Consider the following 21,252-nt stretch of genomic DNA (forward strand, 5'->3'; position numbering starts at 1 on the left):
GCTCAGTTCCTAGGTTGCCCTAGCCACATTTGAAGTGCCCGAGAGCCACATATAGCTAGTGCCTACTGTTTGGAACAGCTCTGATTACAGAATGTTTTCATCACCCCCTGAAAATTCCCTAATGTCCTTTGTAGTTTGTTGTTTTTCCACATGGTTGCCCATGGCAATAACTGATCAGATTCCAGTTTGTATCATTTTTGCCTTTTTCAGAATGTCATGAGAATAGAATGGCTGGCTTATTTTATTAACAGAATGCTTTTAAAATTCACCTATCTTGGCCAGGCACAGTGGCTCATGCCTATAATCCCAGCACTTTGGGAGGCTGTGGAGGGCAGGTTGCCTGAGCTCGGGAGTTTGAGACCAGCCTGACCAACATGAAGAAAACCTGTCTCTACTAAAAAAAAAATATATATATATATATATACAAAATTAGCCGGGCATGGTGGGACATGACTTTAATCCCTGCTACTTGGGAGGCAGGAGAACCACTTGAATCTGGGAGGCAGACATTGCTGTAAGCTGAGATTGTGTCATTGCACTCCAGCCTGGGCAACAAGAGCAAAACTGTGTCTCAAAAAAAAAAAAAAAAAAAAAAAGAATTTAAGAATTTAACCCAGCCGGGCGCGGTGGCTCAAGCCTGTAATCCCAGCACTTTGGGAGGCCGAGGCGGGTGGATCACGAGGTCAAGAGATCGAGACCATCCTGGTCAACATGGTGAAACCCTGTCTCTACTAAAAATACAAAAAAAATTAGCTGGGCATGGTGGCTCGTGCCTGTAATCCCAGCTACTCAGGAGGCTGAGGCAGGAGAATTGCCTGAACCCAGGAGGGGGAGGTTGCGGTGAGCCGAGATCGTGCCATTGCACTCCAGCCTGGGTAACAAGAGCGAAACTCCGCCTCAAAAAAAAAAAAAAAAAAAAAAGAATTTAACCCATAAAGAGAGATCCAAGATGGCTGATTACTAGCAGCTTGGGATTGTAGCTCCCAGTGAAAGTGCAGAGAACGAGAGGACGCCACACTTTCAGGTGAATTCTTGTTGGTCACGCACCAGGAGATTACCAGTGGAGGAGGCCACGGGTCGCCAGTGCGACTCTTGTGACCGGTGAAGCGGTTTTGCCGGCACCTCGGAGTGTCAGTTCTTGGTGCAGAGTCAGAAAAGCGCCATCAGTATTAACGCTGCTGTTTTAGTCCATGCAGTGGGTTGCTCAGATTTCGGCGCTGAGAATCAATAAGTTGGACGTCCACTCAGAAACCCAATTACAAAGACAGTAATTATAAAGACCACAGATGGATAAATCTACAATGAAGGGAAGAAAACAGCCAAAAAAGGCTGAGAATACCCAAGATCAGAATGCCTCTCCCTCTACAGGGGATCCCAGTTCCTCATCAGCAACGGAACAAGGCTTGATGGAGAACGAGTGTGTTCCAATTACAGAAGCAGGCTTCAAAGGGTGGATAATAAGAAATTTCTGTGAATTAAAAAAACTTGTTCTAACCCAATCCAAAGAAACTAAGAACTTTGAAAAAAGGTTTGACGAAATGTTAACAAGAATACACAATTTAGAGAGGAATATAAGTGAATTGATGGAGCTGAAAAACACAATACGAGAACTACGTGAAGTATGCACAAGTTTCAACAGCCAAATTGATCAAGCAGAAGAAAGGATATCAGAGGTCGAAGACTAACTCAATGAAATAAAACAAGAAGACAAGATTAGAGAAAAAAGGAAAAAAACGAACGAGCAAAGTCTCCAAGAATTATGGGACTATGTGAAAAAACCTAATCTACGCTTGATAGGTGCCCTTCAGCAGTGCACAGCTGGGGACAGTGTGCTTCTCAAAGCTTTACTTGTTCCACCAACAAAGCATGTGAAACATGAACTGGTTGAGATTGTTTTCAAAGCTGGAAAAGTCACAGATCCAGTGATAAGAAAACCCTGTCTGGGAACTACCTACCTGTCCATTGAGTTTGGAAAACACCTAGCTAAGGAAAAATCTGGAACTCAGTATCTCTTCAGCACAGTGAAGGATGATTGGAAGAATGAGCCAAAGGGAAAGATTTACGTGTTTGTATTACGGAAAAAAAATTTTTTTTTGAGTCAGAGTCTTACACTGTTGACCAGGCTGGAGTGCAAATGGTGTGATCTCGGCTCACTGTAACCCCAGCCTCCTGGGTTCAAGTGATTCTCATCCCTCAGCCTCCCAAGTAGCTGGGATTACAGGCACACACCACCAAACCCAGCTAATTTGTTTATCTCTTTTGTAGAGACATGGTTTCACCATGTTGGCCAGGTTGGTCTCAAAGTCCTGACTTGCAGTGATCCACCCACCTCAGCCTCACAAAGTGCTACAATTACAGGCATGAGCCGCCATGCCCTGCCTGGAAAAAGAAAATTTTCTGTTTTATCACATACATAAAAATAATAAAGTCTGAGTAAAATGTTATGTATTTTCTCTTTCCGTGGTTATTACACATAAATTATTTCATGAGAATGGACTAGCTTAGGCCTTGCTATTCCATGCTCACCTAGAGACAGGTTATTGATTCTATATGTTCCTAGGTGAAAAAAGCACAGGCATATGGCATATGGCCAATGTTTTCTACTTACTGAGGCTGGGCTGTCCAAAGGTCCCATGGCATGCTGGCAGAATCCCAACTCTTTTTATTTTTTATTTATTTATTTATTTTTTTAGACAGAATCTCACTGCATCACCCAGGCTGGAGTGCAGTGACGCAATCCCTGCTCACCACAACCTCCACCTCTCTGGTTCAAGCAATTCCCCTGCCTCAGCCTCCCAAGCAGCTGGGATTACAGGTGCATAGCACCATGCCGGGCTAATTTTTTTGTATTTTTAGTAGAGATGAAGTTTCACCATGTTGATCAGGCTGGTCTCAAACTCCTAACCTCGTGATCTGCCCACCTCAGCCTCCCAAAATTCTGGGATTACAGGTGTGATCCAGAATCCCAACTCTCATAAGAAAAGACAGTTGGCGGGAACAGTTGCTCATGCCTATTACCCAGCACTTTGGCAGGCTGAGATGGATGCATCACGAGGTCAGGAGTTCGAGATCAGCCTGATTAACATGGTGAAACCCTGTCTCTACTAAAACCACAAAAATTAGTCAGGCTTGGTGGTGCAGGCCTGTAATCCCAGCTACTCAGGAGGCTGAGGCAGGAGAATCACTTGAATCTGGGAGGCAGAGGTTGCAGCGAGCCGAGATTGTGCCACTGCATTTCAGCTTGGGTGACAGAGTGAGACTCTATCTCGAAACAAACAAACAAAAACAAAAAACTAAAAAGATAATCACAAAGTCACAATTCTCAGGGTCAACTGGATGTGCAATACTATTTCTCTAATACATCCCATCTTTGTACACCTTTGAAGCTAATTTGTTCTTAAATGTTGACTGCTTTTTCCTCAGAGAGGAAGTAAAAACCACCCACTAAAAATTATTTTTTTATTCCCCTCTGTAACATTATACATCTACCTCCACCTGTACCCATCTTTTCCTGCTTTCCATGACAATGAAGCAACTTGGTAACAGCTCAGCCACAGTAGAATTGGACACTGGGCAGAAACGAGAGGTGGCAGAATCGAGAGGCCCCCCATTCCAGGCCCTAGCTACCTGATGGCATTTCCAGACACCCTCTCCATAAGGGAACCTGCTGCCTTGAAGGGAAGGACCCAGTTATGGCAGGATTCATCACCTGCTGACTGAAGAGCCCTAGGGTTTTAAGCGAACATCCGTGGCACCCTGGCAGTACTCACTGTGGGTCTGTGGCGATGGTGAACACACAAGAGACTCCTCTGCCTAGGGAAAGGGGAGGGAAGAGTGAGAAGGACTTTGCCTTGTGGCTTGGGGGCATGCTCAGCTGCGGCAGAACAGAGCACCAGGTAGATTCCTAAGGTTTCTGACTCTAGGCCCAGTCTTCTGGACAGCAACTCCGGATCTACCTGGTGGAACTCACTGTCCTGAAGGGTAGGACACAGGCCAGGCTGGCTTTGCCACTTGCTGATTGTAAAGCCCTGGGGCCTTGAGCAAACATAGGCTGTAGCCCGGTGGTGGTTACAGCGAGCCTTGGGCAAGATGCAGCGCTGTCTTGGCTTTAGATCTGACCCAGTGCAGTGGCAGTGCTGGTGGCCACACAGGAGTGCTTGTGTCACCTCTCCCCCAGCTCTAGACAGCTCAGCACAGACAGAGAGACTTCTTTTATTTGGAAGCAAGTAAGGGAAAAGAACAAGGTCTCTGCCTGGTATTTCCCAGAATTCTTTTGGATTTTGTCCAAGACCACCAAGGGAGTACCTCTAAGAGTCTGTAAGAACCCAGCATCACTGGGCTTGGGTGCTCCCTAATGTAGATAGATATGGCTGCAGTGACCTAAACAAATTATAACACCCTAGTCCCTTTGAATGCTTGGAAAGCCTTCCTAAGAAAAATGGGTTAGAGAAAAGACAAAAATAAAAATAAAAATACAATAAAATTAAAAAACAAAAATGAAAGATGGGTTAAAACAAGCCCAGAATACAAATATTACAATAAATATCTACCTTTTCAGTCACGTGCAGTGGCTCACACCTGTAATCCTAGCATTTTAAAAGGCCAACGTGGGTGGATTATTCGAGATCAGGGGTTTGAGACCAGCCTGGCCAACATGGTGAAACCCTGGCTCCACAAATAAATAAATAATAAATAAATACATAAAATAAAAAAGTTAGTAGGGTATGGTGGTACATGCCTGTAGTCCCAGCTACTGGAGAGGCTGAAGCTGGAGAATCACTTGAAACCAAGAGGCGGAGGTTGCAGTGAGCTAAGACTGTGCCACTGCACTCCAGCCTGGGCAACAGAGAGACTCCATTTCAAAAAAACAAAGAGAAAACCAAATAGTCTATAGTATTTTGCTATCAGAGATTAAACTAGTCAAGGATTTACAGAAATATTCAATCCTGGGTATAAAAGTATCAGTTCTAGCCTGGCGTGATGGCTCATGCCTGTAATCCCAGCACTTTGGAGGCTGAGATGGGCGGATCACATGATGTTGGCAGTTGGAGACCAGCATGACCAACATAGAGAAACCTCGTCTCTACTAAAAATACAAAATTACCCGGGCATGGTAGCGCATGCCTGTAATCCCAGCTACTCGGGAGGATGAGGCAGGAGAATCACTTGAACCCAGATGGTGGAGGTTGCGGTGAGCCGAGATCATGCCGTTATACTCCAGCCTAGGCAACAAGAGTGAAACTCTCTCTCAAAATAAACAAAAAATAGAATATGAGTCTAGCTGAGTCTAGTAATTCCACAGAGCCAGCAGATATTATTGTAAGCCACTAAATTTTGTGATGTTTGTTATGCCATAGAGCACCATTATTCACCTATTTTTTTCCTTCTTTACTTCCTTCCTTCCTTCCTTCCCTCCTTCCTTCCTTCCTATGTTTTGAGACAGGGTCTCACTCCGTCACCCAGACTAGAGTGCAGTGATGCCATCTAGGTTCATTGCAACCTCTGCCTCCCAGGCTCAAGTGATCCTCCCACGTCAGCTTCCAGAGTAGCTGGGACTACCGGGTGCATGCCACCATGACTGGCTAATTTTGGTTTTGTTTTTGTTTTTTGTTTTTTTTTTTGTAGAGACGAGGTTTTGGCATGTTGCTCAGGCTAGTCACCTCTCTTTTCTTTCCTCTACACAATTTAAGTTCATTTTTTCATTCAGTCACCTTTTATTCTTTAAGGAACAGCTGAATCATCTGTTGGGCTTTGGTAGCAGAGAATATTTGCTGGATAGTGTCAGCAGTCAAGAATTTAGTAAGAGGGAATTTCCATGAAAATAAAGAAAAACAGCAATTAATAGTTAGAAACCCAGTTTCTGAATCTGGAGGGTAGTGAGCCAATAAGATTTGCAGATGTTGGGCTTGAGGATAGCAACCCAGTGGATTTCCTGGTTTATAGTTTGACTGTCTCTGGTAATGACATCTGCTGTTTCTGATGAAGTTTCTGATTGGTTCACCCAGTAGCAAGTACTAAGCTGATTTAGTTTAAGTTTATATTACATTTTCCATCTGCAACTAGCAAAGCTCTGGGAAAATGAGCAGTTTTAATATTTTGTGACTGTCAGCCATAAAGGTGGAAGAAAAATTGGAAATAATAGTTTGGAGAGTCATAGCCAGATATTGAAGGAAACTAGAAGAATTCAGGATCCAGGTCAGTTTGCAGACAGACCTCAAAGACAATAAACAAGACTAGAATTTGATAATCAAAAGGGTGTTCTATAGTTTTCCACTGAAACTATTTTGTCTCTAAAATCACTTTGATTAAAAATAATCAAAGTAGCCGGGCACGGTGGCTCAAGCCTGTAATCCCAGCACTTTGGGAGGCTGAGGCGGGTGGATCACGAGGTCAAGAGATCGAGACCATCCTGGTCAACATGGTGAAACCCCGTCTCTACTAAAAATACAAAAAATTAGCTGGGCATGGTGGCACGTGCCTGTAATCCCAGCTACTCAGGAGGCTGAGGCAGGAGAATTGCCTGAACCCAGGAGGCGGAGTTTGCAGTGAGCCGAGATCACACCACTGCACTCCAGCCTGGGTAACAAGAGCAAAACTCCGTCTCAAAAAAAAAAAAAAAAAAAAAAAAGAAAAATCAAAGTAACACCGACTTGTTTGCAAAGTAAGATTAGTCATTACACTTGGCCTGATTATTTACATACATATAGCAAGAATAGTGATTGATCTTGATCTTAGGCTTTTTTTTTTTTTCTTTGAGACAGAGTCTCTCTTTTTGCCCAGGCTGGAGTGCAATGGTGCAGTCTCGGCTCACTGCAACCTCCACCCTCCACCTCCTGGGTTCAAGCGATTCTTCTGCTTCAGCCTCCTGAGTAGCTGGGATTACCGGTGCTGTCTGCTGCGCCAGGCTAATTTTGTATTTTGAGTAGAGAAGGGTTTTCACCATGTTGGCCATGTTGGTCTCAAACTCCTGACCTCATGATCAGCCCACCTCAGCCTCCCAAAGTTCTGGGATGTCAGGCGTGACACCGAGCCCAGGTTTTTTTTTTTTTTTTTTTTTTTTGACACAGCCTCACTCTACTACCGAGGCTGGAGTGCAATGTCCTGATCTCAGCTCACTGCAACCTCTGCCTCCTGGGTTCAAGCAATTCTCTTGTCTCAGCCTCCCAAGTAGCTGGAATTACATGCACCCACTACCACACTTCGTTAATTTTTTGTATTTTTAGTAGAGACGGGGTTTTGCCATGTTGGCCAGGCTGGTCTCCAACTCCTGACTTCAGATGATCTGCCCACCTAGGCCTCCCAAAGTGTTGAAATTCTGCCCCTGGCCAGAATCTTAAGAATCTGAGAATCTTAGGAAGTTCTGTGATTCCACAATTCTTCCATCCTCCTTGCATGGCCTTGCATTCATGCTGTATCCGCGGTCCCCACAATGGCATACATGACAAACTGAAAGCCCCTTGACTGCTTGGTGTTTGGAGCTCTCATTACCACACAATCTAGGAGTGTCCCCCGTTGTTTAAAATGGCTCCTCAAGCTGGGCGCGGTGGCTCATGCCAGTAATCCCAGCACTTTGGGAGGCCGAGGCGAGTGGATCACGAGGTCAAGAGATCGAGACCATCCTGGTCAACATGGTGAAACCCCGTCTCTACTAAAAATACAAAAAATAGCTGGGCATGGTGGCTCGTGCCTGTAATCCCAGCTACTCAGGAGGCTGAGGCAGGAGAATTGCCTGAACCCAGGAGGCGGAGGTTGTGGTGAGCCGAGATCGCGCCATTGCACTCCAGCCTGGTTAACAAGAGCGAAACTCCGTCTCGGGAAAAAAAAAAAAAAAAAAAAAATGCTCTTCAGACACTCATCAGTTGTTTCTTTTTGTTTCTTTTCTTTTTTTGGGGGGACGGCATCTAGCCCTGTCACCTAGGCTGGAGTACAGTGATGCAGCACCTCCACTTCTTGGGTTCAAGCGATTCTTCTGCCTCAGCCTCCCAAGTAGCTGGGATTACAGGTGTGTGCCATTACCCCCTGCTAATTTTGTCAGTTGTTTCAAAGCACAGTCCTCTGCTGAAGAGCTTGATCCACAGCTGTTCAGGCTCATAATGACAACAAAAAGAGAGACTTTAATTTTTTTTTTTTTTTTTTTTTTGAGACGGAGTTTCACTCCTGTTACCCAGGCTGGAGTGCAATGGCGCGATCTCGGCTCACCGCACCCTCCGCCTCCTGGGTTCAGGCAATTCTCCTGCCTCAGCCTCCTGAGTAGCTGGGATTACAGGCACGCGCCACCATGCCCAGCTAATTTTTTGGATTTTTAGTAAAGACGGGGTTTCACCATGTTGACCAGGATGGTCTCGATCTCATGACCTTGTGATCCACCCGCCTCGGCCTCCCAAAGTGCTGGGATTACAGGCGTGAGCCACCGCGCCCGGCCTTAAGAGGATAAACTATCTTAAGCCCCAAAGTGCCTTAAGGTTTCTGAGCCTGCCAGAAAGTGACATTCCTTACTTAGTTATAAGCCAGACTTCAATGGCTCCATAAAGTGAGGCTTAATTCTTTTTTTTTTTTTTTTTTCAGGTTTTTCGTTTTTTTGTTTTCTTTTTTTTTTTTGAAACAGAGTCTTGCTCTGTCACCAGACTGGATGGTATTGGCGAGATCTCAGCTCATTGAAACCTCCTCCTACCGGGTTTAAGCGATTCTCCTGCCTCAGCCTCCAGAGTAGCTGGGACTACAGGCGCGTGCCACCACGCCCAGCTAACTTTTTATATTTTAGTAGAGACAGGGTTTCACCATATTGGGCAGGATGGTCTCGATCTCCTGACCTCCTGATCCGCCCGCTTTGGCCTCCCAGAGGGATTAGAGGTGTGACCCACCGTGCCCGGCAAGCTTAATTCTTTAAAGTTGGTCATATCTGAAAATATGACATATGTGTTAAAATCTTGGCAATAAAACCAATGTCTCTGTGTAGTTACAAGGTGATCAAATTCATAATGAATTTATGCATACTCTATTGTCATGAAAATAAGACTATTAATAGTTTCTGAATTCTGGAGGGATCACATAGGAAGAAAAAATTTTTATCTTTGTTTACAAAGGTATATTTTACCAAATTGCTGTAAGCTGTACAGAGCTTAAGAGAAAATAAAAATATTCCTTAAATTTGGGAAACATGTTAAAGAATGCCCAAAGTTGGCCATAAAATGAATGAGTTCTGATACATGCTATCACATGGATGAACCCTGAAATCAATGTGCTAAATCAAATAAATCCAACACATAAAAGGCCCTATATTGTATGATCCTATTTCTAGGAAATGTCTAGTATAGAACAGACAGAAATGTTAGTGGTTGCCAGAAATTGGGAAAATCAGGGGTTGGGGGCGACAGTTTAACAGATACGGGTTTTTTTTCCCGGGTGATGTAAAGGTTCTTGAAGTACTGGTACAGATGGTTGCACAACCTTACGACTATACTAAAAGCCACTGAATTGTACATTTTAAAATATTTTAAATAGTGAGTTGTACCTTAAGTAAATTTTATCTCAATTTTTATGGTGAGTTAAGAATGTTACAGGGTATATCCTTTCTCCCAAATAATTGAACGAGGTACGAAAAAAAAATGGAAAACACAAAATGGCGGCGGCCCGGATGGGATCACGTGACCGCCATTTCTTTCCTTCCCACCCACAGGAAAGCCCTGCCTTCAGAGCAAGCGCAAGACGTACCGTCCCGCTCACTGTTAAGCGAGACCAAGGCAACCCTTCGGCGCGCTCTATTTCTCGCTTCGTAGCGAAAGGCCCAGGCGTATTTAGCGGTCACGGGAGCGCGCACGCAGAACGTCAGCCAGTAAGCGCCGTTCCTCTGGGAGATGTGGAGGAGGGGAGCGGCGTGGAGGGAGAGGGGGAAGTTGGCGCATGCGCCTAAGGCTGACGGGTTTGAAATGGCTTCGATGTTAGCCGGGACCCGATTCAGGTGAAGGACTGGTCCGCGCGGTTGGAGAGGTGGGCGGCCAAGCCGGGGCTCTTGACATCCTGTCGGATCCGTGGAAGGGCCGGGAGCTATCGTTTGGGTAGCGCGGCGGCCCCGGGCGGCGACGGTGGGGCTCTTGTGGGACTGGGACAGGAGGGACGAGGTCCCTTTTGTGCGGGTCGGAGCAGGCCCGGCGCGGCCAGCCCCTCCCCCCACCCCGCGGCGTCTCAGGTGCCCCCAGCGCCCCTCAGCCTCGGCCTGGCGCTGCCGCAGTCCGCCGCCCGTGGCTCTCGAGCCGCTGCGGTTTTAGCCTCCCGGTCCCCCGGCCCGGGGCATCGTGGTGGCTTGCGGCGGCGTGGGTCTTGGGGAATAGAGGCTTTCTCCGTGCGGGGTGAACCAGCCCAGGGCTCTCGGGATCCCCCTGTGGTGGGCGCTTCTTCCGAGTGTCGTGGGGCGGCGGGTTCTGCCTTCCGTCCCCTGGGGCCCGCACAGAGCTGGGACTGAAGGAAGATGGACGACCCGGCTCTGGCCCTCGCGAGTCGCGGCTGCCGGGGACGGGGTGCGCGGGTGGAGAATCTTCGCCTTTGCTGCGTTGACTTGTGGGGAGGGGTCTTCGCAGTGGTTCTTTAAGGGACAACCGTTATCTCAACGGCGTTTTCCCTCGAGGTCAGGGATGGAGCAGAACCCCCCTCCCCAAGTTAATTCTCTCCTCTGGAAAGTAAAGGGATGTTCGTTATTTAAATGATATCTTTACATACCTGTGATGGGGCTTTTGTCTCAATTATCGTTATTAGTTTTAACCTTACTCCAGCCTCCCCCACCCATTGCCAGAAGAAACACGCTGTATTTCCTATAAATATAAAGTTATGAACTTTTTGTTAACAATTGGGTAGATACAGCAGATGGTCTTCCATTTCACTGTAGCAATTTGTAGTTGGAGAAAGGAGTGCTTTTTGTGAGTATGCCCTAATGTTACCTGGTAAAATAGGGCACTCTCGGTGATCTACTTGCTGTTAAACGTTTTTGCTGCATTTTGGATGTTCATTTGCCCTTTTTCTACTTACAGTTGTTATTTCTACTGAAATCTACGAAGATGCCCTTGACACATTAAACGTTTTTTTCTATTATATCCTTTTGTGGTATCTGTAGCTTGTTTGGACTTTAAAATGTGGATCCTTTTTTTGATAGATCGATGGTATAGAAGACAAACAAGGGAAAGTTTTTTTCCTTTTGCATCATGGCTCAGTTTGGAGGACAGAAGAATCCACCATGGGCTACTCAGTTTACAGCCACTGCGGTATCACAGCCAGGTCAGGCTACTAAATACATGTACTGTAAATGTTTGTGGGGGACCGGTTAAAACTATGTGAATTAGGGTGGAGCGTTGTGGCTCACTCCTGTAATCCCAGTACTTTGGGAGGCTGAGGCAGGTGGATCACGAGGTTGAGAGTTCGAGACCAGCCTAGCCAACATAGTGAAACCCCACCTCTACTGAAAATGCAAAAATTATTTGGGTGTGGTGGTGAACACCTGTAATCCTAGCTATTGAGGAGGCTGAGGCAGGAGAATTGCTTGAACTCGGGAGGGGGAGGTTGCAGTGAGCCGAGATGGTGCCACTGTACTCCAGCCTGGGCGACAGAGCAAGACTCCGTCTTAAATAAAAAAAAAACAAAAACAGAGCCGGGCGCGGTGGCTCAAGCCTGTAATCCCAGCACTTTGGGAGGCTGAGGCGGGTGGATCACGAGGTCAAGAGATCAAGACCATCCTGGTCAACATGGTGAAACCCCGTCTCTACTAAAAATACTAAAAATTAGCTGGGCATGGTGGTGCGTGCCTGTAATCCCAGCTACTCAGGAGGCTGAGGCAGGAGAATTGCCTGAACCCAGGAGGCGGAGGTTGCGGTGAGCCGAGATGGTGCCATTGCACTCCAGACTGGGCAACAAGAGCGAAACTCTGTCTAAAAAAAAAAAAAAAATACATGTATTAGGCTGTGCTGATATTAAGTGTTTGCAAACAGTGAATTCATTAACTTTCTCTGAAAAGCTCCTTTTAAAAATCCTTAGATCAACTAACAGAAAAGCTGTTTTACACAAGAGTTTAGACAGTTTTGTGGTTTTTAAATACTTTAGATTGATTAACTTTTAATTAATTCAGTTATGTTAGTGGCTAGCCATTCATTCATTAGAGTATAGTGTATTTGGCATGTTAAGTTGTCAGTATTCATGAGTTATGTTTTTTAAAAGTGTATTTAGGCCAGGTGAGGTGCCTCACGTCTGTAATCCCAGCATTTTGGGAGGCCAGGGTGGGTGGATCACCTGAGGTCAGGGGTTTGAGACCAGCCTGGCCAACATGGTGAAATCCTGTCTCTACTAAAGAAATACAAAAATTAGCAGGGTGTGGTAGTGCACTTCTGTATTCTTAGCTAGTCAGGAAGCTGAAGCAGAAGAATCACTTGAACTGGGGAGGCAGAGATTGAGTGAGCTGAGATCACGATACTACACTCCAGCCTTGGTGATAAAGGGAGTCTGTGTCCAAAAAAAATGGAGACGGAGGTCTTACTTTGTTGCCTAGGTGGGTCTTGAACTTTTAGACTTAAGTGATCCTCCTACCTTGGCCTCCTAAAGTGCTGGGATTATAGGTGTGAACCACCAGAACTACCCAGTTGTTTGAATTTAAAATAGAAAAACTCTACATTTAAAAATAAAAATTACTTGGCCTGGTGGTATGCACTTGTGGTTCTAGCAATTCAGGAAGGTTGAGATAGGAGGATTGCTAGCAATTCAGGGAGGTTGATGTAGGAGCATTGTTTGAGCCAGGGAGGTTGAGGTTGCAGTGAGCCATGATGGTCCCTCAGTCTGAGTGAGACACTTTCTTAACAAAGTAAAGGAAAAAAACAAAAGAAAACCAACTCTAAAGAATTTAGTTGGCCAGGCACAGTGGCTGAAGCCTGTAATCCCAGCACTTTGGGAGGCCGAGGCGGGTGGATCACGAGGTCAAGAGGTCGAGACCATCCTGGCCAACATGGTGAAACCCCGTCTCTCCTAAAAATCCAAAAAATTAGCTGGGCATGGTGGCGCGTGCCTGTAATCCCAGCTACTCAGGAGGCTGAGGCAGGAGAATTGCCTGAACCCAGGAGGCGGAGGTTGCGGTGAGCCAAGATCGTGCCATTGCACTCCAGCCTGGGTAACAAGAGTGAAACTCTGTCTCAAAAAAAAAAAAAAAAAAAAAAAAAAAAAAAATAGTTAGTAGGCAAAGGAAAAAGTTAGTTGTAAAAGCAGTGAAAGAACATTTGCATTTTCAAAATAAAGTCAACAAGACCTGGTGTGGTGGCTGACACCTGTATTCCAGCACTTTGGGAGGCGGAGATGGGTGTATCACCTCAGGTTGGGAATTCAAGACCAGCCTGACCAACACAGTGAAACCCACTCTCCACTAAAAATACAAAAATTAGCTGGGTATAGTGGCATGCACCTGTAATCCTAGCTACTGGGAAGGCTGAGGCCCAAGAATCACTTGAATCCTCCAGGTGGAGGTTGCAGTGAGCTGAGATGGGGCCATTGTACTCCAGCCTGGGCAACAGAGTGAGACTCTGAGAAAAATTAAAATAAATAAATAAATATCATTGAAACATTCAATAAATTTCTTCCCAGTGTTTTTAGGAAGAATTTTTTAGTGTGTCATTTTTGACATTGGTTGAATCTTTTCTTTTTCTTATTTTTATTATCTTTTTTTTTCTTTTTAATCAGCAGCATGAAAATGGAAATGAAAATCTCCTTTCCGTTTGTATCGTCACTGGCCAGGCTGGTCTCGAACTCTTGACTTCAAGTGATCTGTCAGCCTTGGCCTCCCAGAGTGCTGGGATTACAGGTGTGAGCCACTGCACCCAGCCTTGGTTGACTCTTAAAAGCTTTAAGTCCTTCTGTAGCTTCACATTTTCTTACTTAAACCAGTTGTGTTTAGGCATTTCAAGTAAGTTTCCCAAGAATTCTACAGAATGAGATTTTGATTGCCTTTTAATTTGAATGTAATTTTATTTATAATACATCTCCTGGCCGGGCGCAGTGGCTGACGCCTGTAATCCCAGCACTTTGGGAGGCTGAAGCGGGTGGATCACGAGGTCAAGGGATCGAGACCATCCTGGTCAACATGGTGAAACCTACTAAAAATACAAAACATTAGCTGGGCATGGTGGCTCGTGCCTGTAATCCCAGCTACTCAGGAGGCTGAGGCAGGAGAATTGCCTGAACCCAGGAGGCGGAGGTTGCGGTGAGCCGAGATCACGCCGTTGCACTCCAGCCTCGGTAATGATCGAAACTCCGTCTCAAAAAAAAAAAAAAAAATAATAATAATAATAATACATTTCCTACTTGTTGTTGTTGTTGTTTTTGAGACAGAGTTTAGCTCTTGTTGCCCTGGCTGGAGTACAGTGGCGTGATCTGGGTCCACTGCAACCTCCACCTCCTGGGTTCCAGTGATTCTCGTGCCTCAGCCTCCCAAATAGCTGGGACTACAGGTGTGTGCCACCATGCCCAGCTAATTTTTGTATTTCTTTTAGGAAAGATGGGTTTCATCATGTTGGCCAGGATGGTCTCGATCTCTTAACCTCTTGATTCGCCCACCTTGGCCTTTGAAGGGGCTGGGATTACAGGCATGAGCCACCATGCCTGGCCTGTCTCCTTCTTGTTCTTTGTTGCATTTTACTTGCTTAAAATGTCCGTTTTTTAATTCAAAGTTAATTTCAGAGACACTGATCTAACTTCAGTGTTCTAAAATTTTTTTTTTTTTTTTTTTTTTTTGAGACGGAGTTTCACTCTTGTTACCCAGGCTGGAGTGCAATGGCGCGATCTCGGCTCACCACAACCTCCGCCTCCTGGGTTCAAGCAGTTCTCCTGCCTCAGCCTCCTGAGTAGCTGGGATTACAGGCACATGCCACCATGCCCAGCTAATTTTTTGTATCTTTAGTAGAGACGGGGTTTCACCATGTTGACCAGGATGGTCTCAATCTCTTGACCTCGTGATCCACCCGCCTCAGCCTCCCAAAGTGCTGGGATTACAGGCTTGAGCCACCGCGCCCGGCAGTGTTCTAAAATTTGATGGAAATGATTGGTTGTCTAGGTGACCTTTTTCCTTAAAGACGTGGAGGCCAGGCACAGTGGCTCATGTATGTAATCCCAGTACTTTGGGAGGCTGAGGCAGGAGGATCAGTTGCCTCCAGGAGTTCAAGACCAGCCTGCGATATATAGCAAACCCCCATATGCAGAAACTCAAATATTATACAGATGTGGTAGAGCATGCCTTTAGTCCCAGCTGTTGGGGAGGTTGAGGCATGAGGATTGCTTAAACCTTGGGAGGTCTAGGATGCAGCGAGCTGTGATAGTTCTACTCCAGCCTGGGTGACAGAGTGAGACCCTGTCTCAAAAGAAAGGAAAAAAAGAAATGAGTATTTCAGGGTTTTAATTTTTTTTTTTTTTTTTTTTCTGCTCTTGTTGCCCAGGCTGGAGTGCAGTGGCATGATCTTGGCTCACTGCAATCTCCACCTCCCTGGTTCAAGCGATTTTTCTGCCTCACCCTCCTGAGTAGCTAGGATTGCAGGCATGCACGACCACAACCGGCTAATTTTCTATTTTTAGTAGAGATAGGGTTTCTCTATGTTGATCAGGCTGATCTCGAACCCCTGACCTCGGGTGATCTGCCCGCCTCAGCCTCCCAAAGTGTTGGGATTACAGGCATGAGCCACTGCGCCTAGCCTGAGTTTTGATTTTAGTTAATCCTGATTTGGGAGATTGAAGGTCAACAGTTATGTCTGCATGCAAATGAAACTTATATGAAATAGGTCGGACGCAGAGGCTTATGCCTGTAATCCCAGCACTTTGAGAGACTGAGGCAGGCGGATCATAAGGTCAGGAGTTTGAGACCAGCCCAACCAACATGGTGAAACCTTGTCTCTACTAACAATACAAAAAAATTACCTGGGTGTGGTGGCATATGCCTGTACTCAGGAGGCTGAGGGAGGAGAATTGCTTGAACCCGAGAGGTAGAGGTTGCAGTGAGCCAAGATCGTGTCACTGCACTCCAACCTGAGTGACAGAGCGATATTCCACCTCAAAAAATATATGGAATATATTTTATGGTTATAAAATTATTATGGATATATTCAGATCCAAGTATTTTTTTTTTTTTTAAATTATAGAAATGGGGTTTCACTAAGTTGCTCAGGCTAGTCTCAAACTGGGCTCAAGTATCCTCTTGTCACAGCCAGCCCACATATTTCTTTTCTGTGGTAAATAATGGAAAACCAGGAATTGACTTAATTTTGATGAAACAGTAATTATTAGTAACTACTATGTCCAGCAGCAAGTACTGTGTATTCATACTTTGGCAAATTGAACATGTTTTAGTTTACCGTTACTGCATATAATTTGTCTTAAATTCGTATGTGTATTCTGCCAATAAAATAGCTATTATACTAGAATTATATTGTCTGTATTTCTTAACGTTTGTGTTACTATTTAAATACATGTTATAGTCTTTTGTTTTTAAGATTAAGTAAAGGAGACATTGAAGGTTTATAAAACTTGTCAAAGGCAAAGTCAATAGTAAATACAGGTCTCTCCTTCACGTATTTGACAATAGAGATTCCAAATATAAATAACGAGAGGTTGAGGTGAGAGGATTACCTGAGCCCAGGGAGGTTGAATCTGCGGTGAGCCTTGAATATACCACTGCCCTCCAGCCCAGGAGACAGTTAAGACTGTCTCAAAAAAAAAAAAAAAAAAAAAAAAAAATCAGCTGTTGAAATAAGGAAGATATGATATACTAGTATTCTGTTGCTCTTGTTTGGTGGGTTGTTTTTTTTTTTTTTTTTTTTTTGAGATAACATTTTGTCTGCCAGGCTGGAGTATAGTGGTATGGTGTGATCATGGATCACTGCAGCCTCAACCTCCCAGACCCAAGCGATCCTCCTGCTTCAGCCTCCTGAGTAGCTGGGACTCTAGGTGCCTGCCACTATGCCTGGGTCATTTTTTTGTTTATAGAGACAGGGTCTCCCTGTGTTGCCCAAGCTGAACTGGACTCAAGTGATCCTCCCACCTTGACCTGTTGGGATTGCAGGGATGAGCCAGTGAACCCAGCTTGCACTTCATATTTAGATAACTGCATCAGTAGTTATCTCTTGCTTCAGCTACCATGCCAAATTCTCTCACTTAACTTTCAGGCCCATTCTTACCTTTCTTAAATCTTTATATCCTAATGCACAGTGCTTATCATAGATCCTCACTTCCCTAAGCTTTTTTCCTCCTATCTCTGACTTGCTAGTGATACCATGTCTTTAGTATTATTGATTTAAATTCTTTTTTTTTTTTTTTGAGACGGAGTTTTGCTCTTGTTACCCAGGCTGGAGTGCAATGGCACGATCTCGGCTCACCGCAACCTCCGCCTCCTGGGTTCAGGCAATTCTCCTGCCTCAACCTCCTGAGTAGCTGGGATTACAGGCACGTGCCACCATGCCAAGCTAATTTTTTGTATTTTTAGTAGAGACGGGGTTTCACCATGTTGACCAGGTTGGTCTCGATCTCTCGACCTCGTGATCCACCCGCCTCGGCCTCCCAAAGTGCTGGGATTACAGGCTTGAGCCACCGTGCCCGGCCTATTGTTTTAAATTCTAACTGCTTGCTTTTATTTGCTTTCCTCTCTTGGTTACTAAATATGCTACTTCTTATTTCTCCTCTAGCTCCAGTTCATCTGTCAGATGTGATATTCCTAAAACACAGTTTCTGTCAAAGTCACAGAATTTTTTCAGAGCTGGATCAGGCCTAAACTAGATTCTTTTTTTTTTTTTGCTTTAGAGAGTCTTGCTCTGTCACCCAGACTGGAGTGCAGTGTTGCGATCTGGGCTCACTGCAATCTCCACTTCCTTAAGTATATTTGATGAAATATATATATAGAGATAAGTACCTTCAGTATATTTGATGAAAAATATTTACATGCATATCTGTATTTAAACTATTAAAATATGGAGGTGGATTTGCCAGATTCAGACTTACTTTCACCCATTTCATGTATTTTTTTTTTTTTTAATTGAGAAAGAGTTTCGCTCTTGTTACCCAGGCTGGAATGCAATGGCGCGATCTCAGCTCACCGCAACCTCCGCCTCCTGGGTTCAGGCAATTCTCCTGTCTCAGCCTCCTGAGTAGCTGGGATTATAGGCACGCGCCACCATGCCCAGCTAATTTTTTGCATTTTTAGTAGAGACGGGGTTTCACCATGTTGACCAGGATGGTCTCGACCTCTTGACCTCGTGATCCACCCGCCTCGGCCTCCCAAAGTGTTGGGATTACAGGCGTGAGCCACCGCGCCCGGCCCATTTCATGTATTTTTTAAAAATATTCATTTCATTTTTTTTTTTTTGTTCTCTGAAAAGCATAGCACCATGTCATTTTTTGATTTCATTTTAAAAATGTTTTTAGCTAAGGAAAAATGACATCCAAAAGTAAACTTGGAAGTTGTTTTTTGTTGTTTTTGTTAGGTTTTCGAGACAGGGTCTCACTGTTGCCCAGGCTGGTCTCAGATTCCTGTCCTTTAGGGATCACTCAGCTTATGAATGGTGTCTTCAGCTGCCTAGGGGGATTAACCAACAGTTATTTGAATTGTAGTAAGAAGAGGCGATTGCCAGGAGCACTAGTAATCAGTTCAAAGGACTTCAGAGAGCAAAATCTGCTGGGACATTATAGACAATATAAGAAGCTCATATAGCAATAAGCCTTTTCTGTTTCCTTATACAACAGCACTGTCCAATATGTAGAACTTTCTATGGTAATGAGCATGTGCTATATTTGCATTGTAGGATATGATACCCATTAACTACATGTGACTGTTAAGCAGCTGAAATATACTTAGTGTGACTGAGGAATTGAATTTGTAATTTTATGTTAACTTTTATTAATTTAAATGAAATACCGTGTGTTTGGACACGAATTGGTAGTGAATTGGGCAATACAGTTATATAAGATCATAATGCTTGGAAAAGATGATATTTAAATTATTATTTTGTAGCCAGGCGTCGTGATGACTCACTCCTGTAATCCCAGCACTTTGAGGGGGTTGCTTGTTTCTAGTAGTTTAAGACCAACGTGGGCAACATAGTGAGATCCTGTTTCTACAGAAAACACAAAATTAGCCAGATGTGGTGGCACATGTTGGTAGTCCCTCAGGAGGCTGAGTCAGGAGGATTGAGCATGGAGGTTAAGACTACAGTGAGCTGTGATTGTGGTACCATACCGCAGTTTGGATGATAGAATGAGACCCTGTCTCAAAAATATTATTTTGTGCCTTAATTTCTTTTTTTTTTTTTTTGAGACGCAGTTTCACTCTTGTTACCCAGGCTGGAGTGCAATGGCGCGATCTCGGCTCACCGCAACCTCCGCCTCCTGGGCTCAGGCAATTCTCCTGCCTCAGCCTCCTGAGTAGCTGGGATTACAGGCACGCACCACCATGCCCAGCTAATTTTTGTATTTTTAGTAGAGACGGGGTTTCACCATGTTGACCAGGATGGTCTCGATCTCTTGACCTCGTGATCCACCCGCCTCGGCCTCCCAAAGTGCTGGGATTACAGGCTTGAGCCACCGCGCCCGGCCTTCTTTTTTTGTTTTTGAGAGGGAGTCTCTGTTGCTCAGGCTGGAGTGCAATGGGGCAATCTTGGCTCACTGCAATCTCCGCCTCCTGAGTTCAAGTGGTTTTCCTGCCTCAGCATTCTGAGTAGCTGGGATTACAGGTTTGCACCACCACACCCGGCTAATTTTTTGTATTTTTAGTAAAGATGGGGTTTTACCACGTTGGCCAAGATGGTCTCAAACTCTTGACCTCATGATCCACCCAACTCGGCCTCCCAAAGTGCTGAGATTACAGGTGTGAGCCATTGCACCCGGCCCTTGTGCCTTAATTTCTTAGTCTTAATTAACTGATAATATTTCCAGTCATTGAGTACATTATGGGCCGAGAATAGAACCTCGAAAGCCACAGCCATGGATTGACCAATGAGTTGGCTAATTTTTTTTTTTTTTTTTTTTGAGACGGAGTTTCGCTCTTGTTACCCAGGCTGGAGTGCAATGGCGCGATCTCGGCTCACCGCAACCTCCGCCTCCTGGGTTCAGGCAATTCTCCTGCCTCAGCCTCCTAAGTAGCTGGGATTACAGGCACGCGCCACCATGCCCAGCTAATGTTTTGTATTTTTAGTAGAGACGGGGTTTCACCATGTTGACCTGGCTGGTCTCGATCTCTTGACCTCGTGATCCACCCGCCTCGGTCTCCCAAAGTGCTGGGATTACAGGCTTGAGCCACCGCACCCGGCCCGAGTTGGCTAATTTTAAGAAATTTACTGGATATAGGGTCATCAAAGATTGTGTACTTGTGTGAAATCTAGTCTTTAAATACCACATCTTAGGAGGGATATTGAATAGAAAGTTTGTTTAGAAGATTTTTGTTCACTTGATTTAAATTAAATCTGGGTTCATAAATATTTTAGTAAATTCATAAGTTGGGTTTTTTTTTTTTTGAGATGGAGTCTCAGTCACTTAGGCTGGAGTGCAGTGGCATGATCTCAGCTCACTGCAACCTCTGCCTCATGAGTTCAAGCAATTCTACCTCAGCCTCTCAAGTTGATGGGATTATAGGCACCTGCCACACCTTATGGCTGATTTTTGCATTTTTAGTTGAGACACTTTCACCAAGTTACCCAGGCTGGTCTTGAACTCCTGACCTCAGAGGTTCCACTGTCTTGGCCCCCCAAAGTGCTGACATTACAGGCATGAGCCACTGTGCCCGGCCCTAAATTCACAAGTTTTAAAGAATTGACAAAAATTGAAGAATTGATACAATTAATATTTTAAAAACTTGATAGAATTCGAAAAGCGATAATGATATTAAACTTTAAAACAAAATTTCTTTTGTCTGGGCATGGTGGCTCACACCTGTAATCTCAGCACTTTGGGAGGCCGAGGCTGGTGGATCACCTGAAGTCAGGAGTTCGAGACCAGCCTGACCAACATGGTGAAAACCCGTCTCTACTAAAAATAAAAAAATTGGGCCGGGCGCAATGGCTAAAGCCTGTAATCCCAGCACTTGGGAGGCCGAGGCGGGTGGATCATGAGGTCAAGAGATTGAGACCATCCCGGTCAACATGGTGAAACCCCATCTCTCCTAAAAATACAAAAAAGTTAGCTGGGCATGGTGGCGCGTGCCTGTAATTCCCGCTACTCAGGAGGCTGAGGCAGGAGAATTGCCTGAACCCAGGAGGCGGAGGT

The 21,252-nt window shown here is 44.9% G+C and overlaps 1 protein-coding gene across 4 annotated transcripts in view; it reads left to right on the forward strand.

Annotated features, from left to right (window-relative positions):
• The first annotated feature begins 9,852 nt into the window (after nt 1-9,852).
• Nucleotides 9,853-21,252, forward strand: part of CCAR1 (cell division cycle and apoptosis regulator 1) — an 81,246-nt gene continuing 69,846 nt past the window's right edge. For 2 of the 4 annotated variants that reach the window (XM_039478052.2, XM_074382337.1), the window contains exons 1-2: nt 9,854-9,958; nt 11,144-11,265. In XM_039478052.2, coding sequence (XP_039333986.1) covers nt 11,193-11,265 — 73 coding nt within the window. In that variant the 5' untranslated portion in view covers nt 9,854-9,958; nt 11,144-11,192. Of the gene's footprint in view, nt 9,988-11,143; nt 11,266-21,252 lie in introns of all 4 variants that reach the window. The other 2 variants (XM_074382336.1, XM_074382335.1) reach the window with 2 other exon arrangements.

Source organism: Saimiri boliviensis, chromosome 12 (genome assembly GCF_048565385.1).
Source record: "Saimiri boliviensis isolate mSaiBol1 chromosome 12, mSaiBol1.pri, whole genome shotgun sequence".
In the NCBI taxonomy this organism is placed as follows: Eukaryota; Metazoa; Chordata; class Mammalia; order Primates; family Cebidae; genus Saimiri; species Saimiri boliviensis.